This window comes from Pongo pygmaeus, chromosome 18 (genome assembly GCF_028885625.2).
Source record: "Pongo pygmaeus isolate AG05252 chromosome 18, NHGRI_mPonPyg2-v2.0_pri, whole genome shotgun sequence".
NCBI lineage: Eukaryota > Metazoa > Chordata > Mammalia > Primates > Hominidae > Pongo > Pongo pygmaeus.
In genome coordinates, this window is record NC_072391.2 from 67234655 (window position 1) to 67252654 (window position 18000).

An 18000-nucleotide genomic window follows, 5' to 3' on the forward strand; every position below is an offset into this window, starting at 1 on the left:
ACTCTTGGGCTCAAGCAGTCCTCCGCCCTTGGCCTCCTAAAGTGCTGGGATTACAGGTGTGAGCCGCCACCTCCGGCCTAGCCATGAATTCCCGACATTTGGGAGAGATATGTCCCTAGTCTTTATAGAATCCCTACATATATTAATTCAGAAATGTTTGTAGAGTCTTGAATTTTGCCTGAATCACATTCCTATCGACATTCTTACTGTTTTTTTGAGCATACCCTCATGCCATACCTGCCTTCTACAACTTTTGCTCACTTTTATATTTTCTCCACAAATGGCTTTTTTAAATTATTAAGTTTACTAAGGTATAATTTACAAACAGTAAAATCTACCCTTACTAGTGTATAGTTCTGTAAGTTTTGACAAAAGCATACAGCCAGGTAGCCACTATCATAATCAAGATACAGATAGGCTGGGCGTGATGGCTCATGCCTGTAATCCTTGCACTTTGAGAGGCTGGGGCGGGCGAAGTCCTGAAGTCAGGACTTCAAGACCAGCCTGGCCAACATGGTGAAACCCCGTCTCTACTAAAAACACAAAAATTAGCTGGGCGTGGTGACAGGCGCCTGTAATCCCAGCTACAAGGGATGCCGAGGCAGGAGAATTGCTTGAACCTGGGGTGGGCAGAGGTTGTAGTGAGCCGAGATTGCACCACTTCAGCCTGGGTGAAAGAGTGAAACTCCATCTCAAAAACAAACAAAAAAAAGATATAGAAAGTTTCATCACCCCAGAAAGTTCCCCAGTGCCCCTTTGTAGCCAGCTCCTCCTTGTACCCATCACCGCTGGCAAGCATGGATCTGTTTTCTTTCTCTAACTTTGACCTCTTCTTGAATATCTTAAAAATGGAAATGTACACTGTGTAGCCTTTGGTGTCTTTTACTTAGCATAATGTGGTTGTGATTCACCTCTGTTGCTGCATGTACCAGCACTTCATTCCTTTTATGCATTGAGTTTATTCCACTATGTGTGTGTACCACAATTGGTCTATTCATTCACCAATTGAAGGACTTGGAGTTGCTTACAGTATTTGGCGATTACAAACAAAGCCTCTATGATCATTTGCATACAGGCTTTTGTGCAAACGTGTTTTCATTTCTCATGGGTAAATACCTAGGAGAGGCTGGGTGTGGTGGCTCATGCCTATAATCCCAGCACTTTGTTTGGAATGCCAAGGAGGGTAGATTGCTTGATCTCAGGAGTTCGATATCAGCCTGGGCAACATGGTGAAACCCCTTCTCTACCCAAAATGCAAAAATTAGCTGGGCACGGTGGTGCGCACCTGTGATCGCAGCTACTTGGGAGGTTGGGATGGGAGGATTGCAGGAGCCCAGGAGGCTGCAGTGAGCCATGATCACGCCACTGCACTCCAGCCTGGGTGACAGAGCAAGACCCTGTCTGAAGATAATAATTTTAAAAAATACTTAGGAGTAGGATTGTCAGTTTGCATGCTAAGTATATATTTAACTTTATAAGAAACTGCCAAATAGTTTACAAAGTGGCTGTGTTCCCGCCATCAATGTATGAGAGTTCCAATTACTTTGCATCCTAATCTGGACTTATTACCGTAAGTTGTATAAAAACTCTGTGCATTCTTTTTGTTGTGAGAGACAGAGTCTCGCTCTGTCACCCAGGCTGGAGTGCAGAGGCACAATCTTGGCTGACTGCCACCTTGGCCTCCCGGGGTTCAAGCGATCTCCTGCCTCAGCCTCCTGAGTAGCTGGGATTACAGGTGCCAGCCACTATGCCTGACTAATTTTTGCATTTTTTTTTTTGAGACAGAAACTGGCTCTGTCACCCAGGCTGGAGTGCAATGGCTTGATTTTTAATAGAGAAGGGGTTTCACCATGTTGGCCAGGCTGGTCTCAAACTCCTGACTTGAAGCAATCCGCCTGCCTTGGCCTCCCAAAGTGTTGGGGTTACAGGCGTGAGCCACCGCGTCCAGCCTAAAAAACTTTGTCCATCCTAATAGGTATGTAATGATATCTCATTGTAGTTTTAATTTGCACTTCCCGAAGAACTTAGGATGTTGAGCATCTTTTTTTGTGCTTATTTTCCTTCTGTAGATCTTCTTTGGTGATGTGTCTGTTCAAACCTTTTTTTTAGTCGGGGTTTGGCTCTGTTGCGTAGGCTGGAGTGCAATGGCGTGACCTCGGTTCACTGTAACCTCCACCTCCCAAGCTCAAGCCATCCTCCTGCCTCAGCCTTCCAAGTAGCTGGGACTACAGGCGCTTGCCACCATAACTAGCAAATTTTTGTTATTTTTGTAGAGACAGGGTTTTGCCATGTTGCCCAGGCTGGTCTCGAACTCCTGACCTCAGGTGATCCGCCTGCCTCAGCCTCCCAAAGTGCTGGGATTACAGGCATGAGCCACCACACCCAGCCTCAAATCTTTTGATTATTTAAAAAATATTGGGGTTGTTTTCTGGTTGCTGAATTTTAAGAGTTCTCTATCAATTCTAGATAAAATTCCTTTATCAGATATATATTGTCAACCATAAAAGTCACAAACTCTATAAATTTAGAACAGAGAGCTTCATTTCTAAAGGCGGGGGTACCATAACCTGTAGGCAGGAAGTGGAGCCTCTACCTGAAACCAAAAAGCAGGCACTTCAAGGGAGGGAAAGATGAGACAGTAATTTGCGCTAAACTGGTTGGCTAAGTTTACATATTTATCAGGTTATAGGAGAAGCTATAAATATTTATGAAGGGGACATAACATGCGTGTGTCATAAACTAACACGTTTGTTACCTGTGTCCCTTGTTTCCCTTTGAGATGGACACTTAATATTTAAATGTATTACAGTTAGGCCCTGTCCATCAGAAGGTGAAGCAGAGGACAGAAAGACACTGAGTGCACAGCCTCCGTGGCCTGGCCAGAACCACACCATAGTCAGTGGCCTCTTATCAGGAAGGAATGCTGGTCAGTTGCTGTGTGGAAACCACAAAGGGGAAGGCAGCGTGAGGCCATTGGTTGAAATCAGCAGTGAACAAGTCTTTTGAGAGGGTTGATTTTTGTTCAACACTGAGGAAAGGAAGACTCATGGTGGCTAGGGAAGGAGGGGATGTAACGAGGTGTCTCTGACCTCGCATCTCATCATGGCTGGGAATGAAGGTTTTTAAGGTTTCTCTGGGGTCCTGTTGGCCAAGAGGGGGGTCCATTCAGTTGGTTGAGGAGCTTAGGATTTTATTATTATTTCTCACTATTATGGACTGTCTTTTCATTTTTTTGGACAGTGTCTTTAGAAGAGCAGGAGTTTAAAAATTTTGATGAAGCCACAAAATGCTTTTTAAAAAAATGTTTCACATTTTATTTATGTATTTATTTACGGAGACGGAGTCTTCCTACGTTGCCTGCGCCAGTCTCAATTGATCCACCTGCCTCAGCCTCCCAAAGTGCTGGGATTACAGACATGAGCCACGCACCTAGCCTCATTTTATTAGATATTTTTGCTTTCTACAAATTTCTTCCCTATTTCCCCCTCTCCCTAGCTCCTTGCAACCATCATCCCACTTTCTCACTCAATTAGTTTGACTACTCCAGGTACCATTTAAATGGAACCACACAGGATTTGTCTTTTTGCCACTGGCTTCTTTCACTTAGCATAATGTCCTCGAGGTTCATCCATGTGGTAGCCTGTGTCAAAATTTCCTTCCTTTTTAAGGTTGAGTAATACTCATATGTGTGCATATACCATACTTTATCCATTCGTCGAGGGTGGGTTGCTTCTACCTCTTGGCTATTGTGAATAATGCTGTTGTCTACCTGTGTGTGCAAATATCTCTCCTGAGGTCTTGCTTTCAGTTCCATTTTTATTTATTTATTTATTTATTTTTGAGACGGAGTCTCACTCTGTCGCCCAGGCTGGAATGCAGTGGTGCGATCTTGGCTCACTGTAACCTCTGCCTCCTGGATTCAAGTGATTCTTCTGCCTCAGCCTCCTGAGTAGCTGGAACTACAGACATGCGCCACCAGGCCCAGCTAATTTTTCTGTTTTTGGTAGAGATGGGGTTTTGCCATGTTGGCCAGGCTGGTCTCGAACTCCTGACCTCAGGTGGTCCACCTGCCTCAGCCTCCCGAAGTGCTGGGATTATAGGCATGAGCCACTGCACCTGGCCAAGGTTTTTTTTTTTTTTTTCTTTTTAACCAAACAAACAAAATCCTGTTTTGTTTAATTACTCCACATGAACCGTTGCAAAGGTGGCAATGGTCAACAAGGCTGCACTGAGGTGACACTGTCACGTGGTCAGCCAGGCTCACTCACCAGCAGGTGGCTTCCCCAAAGCAGCATTGTGTGCTATGATGGAAATTTGTGTCTGAGCAGAATTACAAATCACAGCATTTCCACTAAGGTGGAAGCTCTTTGAGGTTAGGGACTCTGTTTTATCTCTAGAATGGGGCCTAACACTCAGAAAAGGATGATTGAGTACATTTCAGCGGCCCTCATGAAGGGCGAGACCAGATGTCCCATGACACCCAAGGCTCTGGCTGTCAGGGTGTAGCTGAGGATGGAGGCCGGGGCTGTGACCATCAAAGCTTAAATGCCAAGTGTCAGTGAGCAGCTCTGTCCTGTGGACCTCATCTGTGTCAGAACCGCTTTGGGGAACGTGGGTCCTGGTCGTGGCTGGCCTGCCTTCAGGAGGCCTCAGTTCTTGAGAGAGGACCTTGGGTGAGGACACACTGCATCCTGAGAAGGGCGTGCTACAAAGAGAGCTGAATTTCTGTAATGAGTTGACTTAAAACCATTTGTGGAGTTTGGCCTGACTGGCACTGCCATTCTAACTGCTTTCTGCCTGTTCTGGGGGCTGTATAACTCGTCCCTTCCCCCTAAATGGTGAGGGGGCTTGGGCCAAGGTTGAAGTCATGGGCAGAGCTGAGCCTGGCTGTCTCAGCCATCACCCCGCATTTGTCTGGGTGCTATTTTGGCCCACGATGTGTGGTTTCAGCATCTGGGCCAGCTTTTCATCACAATATGATCCCATCTTTTATGGGTTGAGTGAGTTCTCCAAGAGAGGAAACTGCCAAAGAGAGGAGTTGCCTCAGATGTTGAGACCTTCTCTTCCTTTTAGGTGTCTTATTTTAAAGGTAACACGAGAGCCAAAAACTGGAAACTCCAGATTTAGGGCAAGGGGAGAATCTGGGGAGAGGGGATGTGGTGTTCGTGTGTGTGTTGGGGGGTGGTGGCTGGCCGCGGGCAGGGAGGTGGCAGTTCATGCAAAGTGGTCCCAGCTGCCCCTAGCTTAGGGCTGATCCCGCCCTTCCCAGCCCATCATTCAGGGTAAGCCGCTGTCATTAGTGGTTAAGTGTTTCTGAAAGTATTCTCTCTCCACGCTAACCACATGCCCTTTCTGGGAAGGGAGGGCAGGGCCAGGGAGTAATGGGACTCACCCTATTGTCATGCCCAGCTGCTCTGCAGAGGGACAAGGAACCCGGGGCTGGAGTTGATCATGGACAAGTCTGTCTGAAGGGTTGACAGTGCACGTCTTGCAGGTCCTGCAGCTCCCTGAGGGGTCCAGCTTGCTCCTGGGGGCTGCGAGTTCCAAATCAGAGAGGCTTTTTATCCTAGTAAAGGGATCCTTGGCTGAAACAAACCTTCTATTAACCAATTTTCTCTCTCAATCTCTCTGCCCTCAACACATACACATGTGCACATACACGCACACACACGCACACGCACAGATATACACACATACACACACACATGCACACATGCGCACACACACACACACCAGCTTGCTGAGGGCTGCCTGCCTTTCCCTTTGGAACTCATTTGTGCTCATTCCACTTTTGAGGAGGAGCTGTGGTGAAATGCTTAAGGTGAACATTTCTTCCCATGAAGTGGGAACTTAGAAATATTCATCTTTGACTGAGGTGTGGTTGACAGCTTTTTGTTGTTGTTGAGACAGAGTCTCTCTCTGTGTTATCCAGGCTGGAGTGCAGTGGCACAATCTCGGCTCACTGCAACCTCCACCTCCCGGTTTCTAAGTGATTCTCCTGCCTCAGCCTCTGAAGTAGCTGGGATTATAAGCGCGCACCACCACGCCTGGCTAATTCTGTATTTTTAGTAGAGATGGGGTTTCGCCATGTTGGCCAGGCTGGTCTCGAACTCCTGACCTCAGGTGATCCACCTGCCTCGGCCTCCCAAAGTGCTGGGATTACAGGCATGAGCCACCGCGTCCGGCCAACAGCTTTTGATTTATGAAATTAGCTCAGGGAAAAAGTTAAGATGGAAAAAGAGAGTCCACATTGAGTCTTTATTTCCACAGCTCAGTCATACCCCGTCTCCATTGCCATGCAGTGTTTAAGTATGAGGGACTCCAGAGTTTGCTACGTTTCTCCTTTTCTCCTTTTTTTTTTTTTTGTTGGGGATTGGGGGCAAGAAAAACTTAAACTTTTTTTTTTTTTTTTTTTTTTTTAAACAAAGTCTCACTCTTTTGCCATGCTCTCAGGCTGAAGTGATCCTCCTGCCTTGGCCTCCCAAGTACCTGGGACCACAGGGGCGTGCCACCACACCTGGCTAATTTTTAAAATTTTTTGCTAGAGATGGGGTCTCCCTGTGTTGCCCAGGCTGGTCTCAAGCTCCTGGGCTCAAGTGCCATCCCATCTCAGCCTCCCAAAGCTTTAGGATTACAGGTGTGAGCCACTGCACCCAGCCAAAAATTCATGTTTTCTTCCTTACTCAAAAGTATACAAGCTCAATGAAGGAAGCTGGAAAAATCTAGAAGAGCACAAAAGGGTTTCTGTATTCCCAATATCCAAAGATAATGACCGTTAAGATTTTGGTTTATGTTCATCTTGTCAAATTCTGTTTCTTACTTTAGAGAAGGTAGCTAGTGAAGGTGGTTCATATCCCTCAAGGAGCCTCCTGTTGACCACCCCAACATGCTGGACCAAAGACTCCCAGCAGAGTTGTTCTGCTGGGGGTGGATCCTCCCAGTGGGGAACTTTCTGTTACAGCTCTTAATTTCACCATTGTCCAAATGACCAGCAAAAAAATAGCCCAAGAGGAATTCAGCTTGAGTTCAGGCTTCCTCTCCCATCTTCTGACCTAAGAGCCTATGCTCTTGACATTAAACTGCCTGTATATGAATCTTTGCATCATTTGGCTTACTTTCTGTAGAGCTTCTCTGTGTCTGTTTGCTTATCTGTAAAGTGGGGATAATAATATTAATCTACCTTTAGGGTTCCCATGTTAAATGAGAAAATATATGTAACATGCATAGCACACACAGTGCCTGGAACATAATGTTAGAGTTCAGTAAATATTATATACTTCTGTAGCCATTATTATTACCTTTATTTATTTACTGGCTTTTTTTTTTTTTGGAGACACTCTCACTCACTCTGTCACCCAGGCTGGAGTACAGTGACATGATCTTGGCTCCCCGAAACCTCTACCTTCTGGGCTCAAGTGATCCTCCTACTTCAGCCTCTTGAGTAGCTGGGACTACAGGCATGCACCAGTAGTGCAGCTAATTTTGTTTATTTTTTGTAGAGGCAGGGTCTCATTATGTTGCCCAGGCTGGTCTCAAACTCCTGGGCTCAAGTGATCCTCCCGCCTTGGCCTCCCAAAGTGTTAGGATTTAACAGGCATGAGCCACTGTGCCCAGCCACCTTTATTGTTGAGAGTAGTTTTATTGCCCCATGTTGCATGGTACAAATTGTCTCTGGGTCTCTGTTTCTCTGTCTGGAGAGGGGTGATCTTTTCTTCACTGGATGGTATTTGAACCATCTCACAGTTGCAAAGCAGTAGATGCTTAGTAGTAGAAGAGCCTCGTTTGGTGAAACAGATGAACCGAAGGACAGGGAGGCTTAGACATTTTCACTGAGTGGGCAAAGTCAAGCTGCAAAAAGAACTTGAGAGCACATGCTACCTGTTGCCTTGTGTTCTCTGAAGATGCCTGATAGGTTTTCTGCTGCTAAATTCCACACTTTTCTTTGTGATTTGGGTCCGTTTCTGCATTGCTTCTCATTTACTTGGATGGATTGTTGAGTCACCTTTTCTAGATAAAACATGTCTAGGCCAGCCACAGTGGCTCATACCTGTAATCCCAGCACTTTGGGAGGCTGAGGCAGGAGGATCGTTTGAGCTCAGGAGTTCGAGACCAGCCTTGGCAACATAGCAAGACCCCATCTCCCCAAAAATAAAACAATGAGCCAGCTGTGGTGCTGTGTGCCTATAGTCCAGCTACTGGGGAGGCTGAGGTAGAAGGATCACTTGAGCCTAAGAGTTTGAGGCTGCAATGAGCTATGATTGTGCCACTCCAGCCTGGGCAGCAGAGTGTGACCCTGTCTCTAAACAAACTAACAAGTAAACAACAACAACAAAAAGTGTCAACATATGCATTGACTGAAAGTTGTTTAATGCCCCTTGACTTTTATTGCTAAGGGAATCATCTTTCTAGCTATAGAGAAAATTGCTTTGGATAAGTTTTGAGCTCTTCTTGCCTAATGGGGGAAATATTTCATCTGAGCCTGTCCGGTGATTCTTGTTTATTTGTAACATTTGAGCCCAATAAAAATAATGTGATGGTCACAGGATATTCTGCCAATTATTTCAGATGTAGGGGCAATTCACTCTGTATTTGTTTACTTGAAGTGGAAAAGTTTACACAAAGTTACCTTCTGAGCTTTTACCAAAAAGGAAACTTCCCTGGGTCTCTGTGCTTGGAACCAGCTTCTGTTGAGTCCAAAACTAGAGGGGCTATTAAAGGTCTTGTTTCCAATAAATGGCAGGAGAAGGGAATATGATGACTTAGGTAGGAAACACTTCTGTCCTTTTCACAGTGACTTATGTCTGTCTGCTTTCTACTTTGAACCCCCAGGACGCACAGACATTCAGGTGCTTCAGCCAGAACAACCCCAGCAACCGGCGAGCAAAGCCCCGGTGCTCGGAGCCGGCACCGCCAGCCCGTCAAGAACTCAGGCCACAGTGGCTTGGCCAATGGCACAGGTGAGTGATGGCACTGCACGCCAGCCTGCACTGAAGCTGTGGGCTCTCACCCGTTCTAACGTGGACACGGGATCCTGCCCACTGTGTCAGAATAGAGGGTGGGCGTCAGAAGGCTCTAGGACTAAACTGGATTTGAATCCATCAGTCTTTCTACTGACCCATCTTCTTCTCTCTGGCATATTCTGTACAGCCAAGGTTATTCTCCATATGACTGCGCTCTTCTAAAATACTCATTTGCACAGAAGTAAAAAGTCTTGTCTTTCTATTCATTTCTTTTTTTTTTTTTTTTTTTTTTTTGAGATGGAGTTTCACCCTGTCGCCCAGGCTGGAGTGCAGTGGCGCAATCTCAGCTCACTGCAAGCTCCGCCTCCCGGGTTCATGCCATTCTCCTGCCTCAGCCTCCTGAGTAGCTGGGACTACAGGCGCCCACCGCCACACCTGGCTAATTTTTTGTATTTTTAGTAGAGACAGGGTTTCACTGTGTTAGCCAGGATGGTCTCTATCTCCTGACCTTGTGATCGCCCGCCTTGGCCTCCCAAAGTTCTGGGATTACAGGCGTGAGCCACCGTGCCTAGCCTTTCTATTCATTTCTTATCTGCATTGGATTTCACGTTGGGGAGGATATCTCATTTATACATAGCATATTTTTCATTTCCTTCATGTAAGGGAATTATCAGACTAAGGAAATATAGGACTAAGTATTGTTGTTAAGAGCTGAGTCAGATGATGGCACCACCAGTAAATGGGTTGAGATGCTGACTAGGGCAAAGCCAGGTAACTACTTCAGGTAACTACTTAGGGGTGTGCTGGGGCCATCCCAATGGGGGCCCCATTTGAGAGGAGACAGTGCCGTCCACGTGCGCACAGAACTTCCCCACACTTGGCTCTGCTTCCCCGTAAGTGAGACGGGAAGGACCTATTTCAAAACAACTCATTTTCCGTCCTGCTCTCCCTCTCTCTCATCAGGACAGAGTCAAAAAGGAAAAAGAAAAAACAAACCCATTCATTTCTCTAAACTTCTCAAAGATTGTCAAATCTTTAGAGACTGCTGGTCGTTTGGTAGTTTGTCTTCATTTGGGGCAGCTGGGCCGGGACGTAGCTGTTTCGCTTGGATGAATTGTAGGTAGAGGAATGTAGGTGTTGAAATTTTGTAAGTGACGCTGAGATAGTTTTCTAATGCTCGTGACAGCAGAGGTGTGGCGTAAAGGCCAGGAGACCCAGAGCAGCGTGCCTTTTCATGGAAGTGTTGTTGTGGTATTGTTAGGTGACCTCTGTGACAAACTTACTGAGTGGAAGAAATTGATTTGGGTTCCTTTGTAATACTCTTCAGTTCTGTGGCAGCACCATATGGGGGCTTCAGAGTCCCCGTGGCTGCTGCTGTTGCCTGGGTACCCTGTCATCTTCAGTGGACTGCAAGATGGTGTGGTCTGTGTCCTACAAAGCGCACTGTGAGTGCAGTGGCCTGACCTCCTCCCTGAAGTTTGGGACCTGCCTGAAGGACTTGAGTGAACTGACTAGCCCACCCTGAGCCTTAGGGAAGAGGAGGAGCTGCAGGTGGGGAGTCCCAGGGCTGCCGTCTCAGCTGCCTGGCGCCCCTGTGCCACCCACTGTATCCTTGTGCTGGAACATCCAGTGGTAACTGAGCCTGGCCTTCCTGTCTGTGTGAAGGAGACAGCAAAGTGATGGCCGTGAGCTATGGTATAGAGAACCATAGGCAGCTCTGAAAGCATTTTTCGCTTAGAAAACTCAATGGCTTGTGGAGGAGGGCAGTGTTTACAAATGGGGACGGGGGACTGGCTTTTAGGAACTAGCTGATTCCCAGGTGCCATGGCGGAGCTACTAGCGGCTTTGTTCTGCCAGGGGCCTGTGTTATTGAGATCATGGTTTCCTGCAGCTACCTCTACTTTTCCTATAAAAACTATTGGTGAATGGATTTTCTTTGGTGATGGTCCTTGAGTCACTCTTGGACATTTCAATAGAGCTGTATTTCCCCTACATTTATTTTTAGGTACCATTACTTATTGTCTTTATCTCTAGGAACATTATGTTCTAGCAGACAAGGCAGGTGCCAGCCGTGTCTTCAAAAGCCAGGTGTCTCTAACCTCGGACTGCCTTGGAAGTGTTTCATGGTGGTGTCTCTCAATGCCCAAACCTGTTCCTAAGATCATCTCTGAAGGGATTTCTGCCCTCTCCAGTGCTGAGTGCTTGATGTCCATCTCTCCCCTTTCTGCTGGGATGGTGGTTCACCTTTACCTCACAGGCAGCCTGTACTTCATAACGTCTGCCCCAAGGGTACAGAACAGTGTCACCTTTGCCGTGGGGAACAGGCAGAAGCTCCCCTCTTCAGCAGCGCAAGACCAGAGGGGGGTTGAGGGTGTGAATGAGGACATCTTCATCCCTCAGGCTGCTGCTGTGAGAACTCTGAGGACCAGTTCCAAGATGGTGGTGGTGGGGAGCTCTGCCTCCTGGAAGAGTTTCCACAGACTTGCGAGATTTATTTAGCAGCCTTTTTTGGCTGTGCACTGCAGTTATGCATGAAAAAGAAATTTGAGGCCAAACCGGAGCTGAGTTCCAGGTGGTTTTTTTATGTTGTCACAACCATAAAGTATCCATTTTTATAAAACAAGAGTGAATGGCAGCCTGTCTGTATAAATATTATATTTCTAAGTTTTAGAAGTGGTGGAATCAAGAAATAGACTAATGGCATAGCCCTTCATTGAGACTTGTATGGGATGATTTACTTGCTAATTCTTTATTGAAGACTTTGCCCCAAAATTTACATATTTTACTTCTTCCCTAAATGTAATTTCCATACACATCAGTCAGAAGTTGCATCAGCCGTGGTCAGATTCCGATTCTTCATCTTTAATGTGTTTAAGGCCTAGTGACTCGGTAGGTCTTAGTTTTCTCATTTATAAAATTAGGGCAAAAGTTGGGCGTGGTGACATGCATCTGTAGTCCCTGCTACTCAGGAGGCTGAGCCAGGAGGATCGTTTGAGCCTAGGAGGCAGATGTTGCAATGAGCTGAGGTGGCACCACTACACTCCAGCCTGGGCAACAGAGTTGAGACCCTGTCTCAAAAAAAAAAAAAAAATTACAGCAAAAGTATATATCTCATAAGTTGTCATAAGGCATAAATTACAGGCACACCTTCAAGATATTATGGGTTTGTTTCCAGACTACCACAATAAAGCAAATATCACAAAAAAGCAAGTCACATGAATTTTTTGGTTTCCCAGTGCTTATAAAAGTTATGTTTACACTGTACTGTAGTCCATAAAGGGTACAACAGCATTATGTCTAAAAAATGTATACACCTTAATTAAAAAATACTTTATTGCTAAAAATGCTAACAATTATCTGAGCCTTTAGCCAGTGGAGATCTCTTCACTGGTGGAAGGTCTCACCTCGATGTTGATGGCTGCTGACTGATCAGGATGGTGGTTGTTGAAGGTCAGGGTGGCTGTAGAAATTTCTAATAAGACAACATGAAATTTGCCGCATGAGTTGACTCTCCCTTTCATCAAAGATTTCTCTGTAGCATGCGATGCTGTTTGATAGCATTTCAGCAACAGTAGAAAATCTTTCACCCTAGAAGAAAACCTAGGCATTACCATTCAGGACATAGGCATGGGCAATGACTTCATGTCTAAAACACAAAAAGCAATGGCAACAAAAGCCAAAATTGACAAATGGTATCTAATTAAACTAAAGAGCTTCTGCACAGCAAAAGAAACTACCATCAGAGTGAACAGGCAACCTACAAAAAGGGGGAGAAAATTTTTGCAACCTACTCATCTGACAAAGGGCTAATATCCAGAATCTACAATGAACTTCAACAAATTTACAAGAAAAAAACAAACAACCCCATCAAAAAGTGGGCAAAGGATATGAACAGACACTTCTCAAAAGAAGACATTTATGCAGCCAAAAGACACATGAAAAAATGCTCATCAGCACTGGCCGTCAGAGAAATGCAAATCAAAACCACAAGGAGATACCATCTCACACCAGTTAGAATGGCAGTCATTAAAAAGTCCGGAAACAACAGGTGCTGGAGAGGATGTGGAGAAATAGGAACACTTTTACACCATTGGTGGGACTGTAAACTAGTTCAACCATTGTGGTGTGGCGATTCCTCAGGGATCTAGAACTACAAATACCATTTGACCCAGCCATCCCATTACTGGGTATATACCCAAAGGACTATAAATCATGCTGCTATAAAGACACATGCACACGTATGTTTATTGCAGCACTATTCACAATAGCAAAGACTTGGAACCAACCCAAATGTCCAACAATGATAGACTGGATTAAGAAAATGTGGCATATATACACCATGGAATACTATGCAGCCATAAAAAATGATGAGTTCGTGTCCTTTGTAGGGACATGGATGAAATTGGAAATCATCATTCTCAGTAAACTATCGCAAGGACAAAAAACCAAACACCGCATGTTATCATTCATAGATGGGAATTGAACAATGAGAACACATGGACACAGGAAGGGGAACATCACACTCTGGGGACTGTTGTGGGATGGGGGGAGCGGGGAGGGATAGCATTAGGAGATATACCTAATGCTAAATGACTAGTTAATGGGTGCAGCACACCAGCATGGCACATGTATATATATGTAACTAACCTGCACATTGTGCACATGTACCCTAAAACTTAAAGTATAATAATAATAATAATTTTAAAAAAAAGAAAATCTTTCAAATTTGCAGTCAATTTTCTCAAACTTTGCCACAGCTTTATCAACTAAGTATATGGAATATTCTAAATCCTTGTTGTCATTTCAACAATGTTCACAGCATTTTCACTAGAAGTAGATTCCATCTCAAGAAACTGCTTTCTTTGCTCATCCATAAGACACAACTCCTAATCCATTCCAGTCTTCTTATGAGATTGAAGCAGTTTAGTCACATCTTCAGGCCTACTTCTTAGTCTAGCTCTCTTGCTATTTCCACCACACCTGCATTTCCTTCCTCCACTGAAATCTTGAACCCCTCAAAGCCATCCATCAGGGTTTGAGCTTCTTCCAAACTCCTGTTGTGTTGATATGTTGACCTCCTCCCATGAATCACAAATGTTCTTAATGGCATCTAGAATGGTGAGTCCTTTTTAGTTTTTTTTTTTTTTTAATTTTTTTATTTTTTTGAGATGGAGTTTTGCTCTTGTTGCCCAGGCTGGCATGCAGTGGCTTGATCTCAGCTCACTGCTGCAACCTCCGCCTCCTGGGTTAAAGCAATTCTCCTACTTCAGTCCCAGGAGTAGCTGGGATTATAGGCATGCACCACTACACCCAGCTAATTTTTGTATTTTCAGTAGAGATGGGGTTTCATCATGTGGGCCAGTCTGGTCTTGAACCCCTGACCTCAGGTGATCTGCCTGCCTTGGCCTCCCAATGTGCTGAGATTGTAGGCTTAAGCCTTTAGGAGGTTTTTAGTGGGTTTTGGCCACATCCATTAGAGGAATCATGATCTAAGGCAGTTATAGCCTTATAAAATGTATTTGGTTTTTTTGGGGGCATGTTTTTTTGTTTTGTTTTTTTCGTTTTTTGTTTTTGAGATGGAGTCTCACTCTGTTGCCTAGGCTGGAATGCCGTGGCATGATCTTGGCTCACTATAACCTACACCTCCCGGATTCAAGTGATTCTTGTGCCTCAGCCTCCAAAGTAGCTGGGATTACAGGCATCTGCTACCACGTCCGGCTAATTTTTGTATTTTAGTAGAGACAGGGTGTCATCATGTTGGGCAGGCTGGTCTCAAACTCCTGACCTCAAGTGATCCACTTACCTTGGCCTCCCAAAGTGCTGAGATTATAGGCGTGAGCACCTGTACCAAGCCATAAAATGTATTTCTTAAATAGTAAGACTTGAAAGGCAAGATGACTCCCTGATCCATGGGCTACAGAATGGATATTGTGTTAGCGGGCATGAAAACAACATTAATCTCCTTGTAAATCTCCATCAGAGCTCTTGGGTAACCAGATGCATTATCCATGAGCAGTAATATGTTGAAAGGAATATTCTTTCCTGAGCAGTAGGTCTCAACAGTGGGCTTAAAATATTCAGTAAACCATGCTGCAGACAAATGTGCTGTGATCCAGGCTTTGTTGCTCCATTTATAAAACACAAGCAGAGTAGATTTAGCATAATCTATAAGGGCCCTAGGATTTTCAGAATGTTAAGTGAACATTGGCTTCAAGTTAAAATCACCAGCAATGTTAGCTGCTAAGAAGAGAGACAGCCTGTCCTTTGAAGCTTTGAAGGTATTAACTTCTCTTTATCTATGAATGTCGAAGGTAGCATCTTCTTGCAATGGAAGGCTCTTTCATCTGCATTGAAAGCTGTTGTTTAGTGTAGCCAACCCTGTCAATGATCTTAGCTAGACCTTCTGGATAACTTGCTGCAGCTTCTTCATCAGGATTTTCTTCACTTGGACTTTTATGTTGTGTTTGAGGCATCTTTCCTTAAACCTCATGAACCAATCTTTGCTATCTTCCAACTTTTCTTCTTTAACTTCCTCACCTCTCTCAGCCTTCATAGAATTGAAGAGAGTTAAGGTCTTGCTCCGGATTAGGCTTTGGCTTAAGAGAATGTCAAGGCTGGTTTGATCTTCTTTTCAGACTACTCAAACCTTCTCCCTGTCGCTTTTCTTGGTAAGGCTGTTTTACTTTCTTATCACTCAAGTGTTCATCAGAGTAGCACTTTTAATTTTTAAAAATTGTAGTAAAAAACACATAACATGAAATTTACCATTTAAACAATTTTTAGGTGTGTAATTCAGTGGCATTAAGTTCAATCACAATGTTGGGTAACTATCACCACCAGTGTCCATTTCTAGAACTTTTTCATCATCCCAAACGGATTCTCTGTATCCATTAAACAATAACATTTCCCCCCAACCTGCCCGCCCCCCACCCGCAGCCCATGGTAACCCCTATTCTCCTGTTTCTGCATTTTCTTATTCTAGATACCTCATATAAGTGGACTAACGTGTCCTTTTGTGTCTGGCTTATTTCACTTAGTGTGGCATTTTCGATTCATCCATGTTGTAGCGTGTATCAGAATTTCCTTCCTTTTTAAGGCTGAATAATATTCCATTGTATGTACATACCACATTTTGTTTCTCCATTCATCTGTGGATGAACATTTGGGTTGTCTCCACCTTTTGGCTGTTGGAATAATATGGCTGAGAACTTGGCTGTACAAGTATCTGAGCCCAAGCTTTCGGTTCTTTTGGTTGTATACCTAGGAGTGGAATTACTGTGGTAATTCTGTATGGTAATTTTGTATGGTAATTTTGTGTAGCTGCAAATTTTATCTGTTATATTTGTAAGTTTTCCCATATCACCGTTTTGCATTTTATCTTACTTCTGTGAGTATTGCAGAAAAGGATTTAAGAATTTTAAAAATAATTAGGCCTGCGCATTTAAAAAATGTGTATAATTTCACTTTTTGCATCAATAATGTAAAAGTTCTTGTCTATAAAATGAGATACTTTTTTTTTTCTTTATGGCCACATTGGATATGCAGAGATAAATACTTTTTTCTGTTTTGCTTGCTTTCTTCATGATGTTATCAAAATAAATATCCCATTGGAATTTATAGTGATATATATGTCACTATAATATATAACTATAAATATGTATTTATACATAATATATATTATATAGACATGTATGTATATAAAATGAGGACTGGGTCTGAATTATTTTCTATGCTGGGATCCTATTATCACAAAGACATTAAGTAAACAGTGTCATTTTTTACTGTGATTTTTTTTTAGTGTTGATCACTTTTAACATTCTTACATACAGTGAGAATTTGTTTCTTGTTTTGAGTAAGTCCCATATGATTTTTATTACTGATGTGTTATTGTATTTTCTTTAATGTCTGGAAGAGCTAGTTTTGCCTTTTTCTTCCTCCATGATATTCTTTGGTCATTCATACATTTTCAAAACAAATTTCAGACTTTGAATTCTTTGAAGCACAGTAGGATGTAAGTAGGAACCATGTTCATCTGTATATAAACCGGGGAAGGATTTTACCTTCCCATCAATCAGGTAACACAGTATGGCTTTGTCCATTTTTAAGTTTTGCTCCTTTTTTCCCCACGTAATATAACTGTTTTTCTTTATATGAGCTTCACTCATCCCATGCCGTGCTAATTACAAAATCTTTGTCCAGTTTTGGTTGCTCTCGTGAAGAGCTGACTGATCAGCTGCCTTGGCAGTGCAGTTGCTTGTGTTTCACGGGTGAAAGACACCAACTGCTTTACTGTGGCCCACATGTTACGAGCTGATCTTCAGTAGAAAGAGCTGTTGTTATTGGTGCTGGCTTTCTACGTGCCTGAGTGCAGGGCCGAAAAGTCCTGAGTGTCCACCACGAGCCTGTGATACACCACACACACCTAAGCATCTTGGAACACATAGTGGGCTGGCAGTGTCTCTAGGATTAAGCAAAAGAATTTCCAATTCCTGATCTTTTTTTTGGCTAACTGTGACTAGAGTGTGTCTCAGTCTTGAATGAATATGTGATTCATAAAGTTGGAATGTTTCACCAACATCACAGAGGGAACCTTGTGAAATACCCAAGGTTATAGAAAGCAGAGGCCATGCAACTGCCATCTTACTGCTTACCATTTTGTACCCCACTTTCCCTCCTTGGTACCCCACTTTCCCGGTCTTTGGTGCCCTACTTTCCCTCCCATTTGGGAAACATCGAAGCCATCTTCGCTCCCCACGCCCACTGTTTTTACTTCATGGTGTTCTGGTTTGAGTACTGGTTCTGCTACTTGCTGACTGCACAACGCCTCTCTGAGTGGTCCCTCTGCGAGCCTCAGTTTTGTCTGCAGTGAAATGGAAATAATAATATCTTCCTCATAAGGGCATTGGGAGGATCAATGAGCTAATAAAAGTAAACTTGCTAAAGGCAATGCAGGATCCTGGGTTGGATCTTGGAACAGAAACAAAACATTAGTGCAAAAGTTGTTGAAATCCAAATAAAGTCTGGAGTTTAGTTAATAGTA

General features: G+C 43.9%; 1 protein-coding gene across 3 annotated transcripts in view; it reads left to right on the forward strand.

The window, feature by feature from the left end:
- The window catches only part of WWP2 (WW domain containing E3 ubiquitin protein ligase 2), a 178718-nt gene that overhangs the window by 100786 nt on the left and 59932 nt on the right, over positions 1-18000 (forward strand). For all 3 annotated transcript variants that reach the window (XM_054452729.2, XM_054452730.2, XM_063654488.1), the window contains one exon: positions 8830-8957. In XM_054452729.2, the coding sequence (XP_054308704.1) occupies positions 8830-8957 (128 nt within the window). The remainder of the gene's footprint in view (positions 1-8829; positions 8958-18000) is intronic.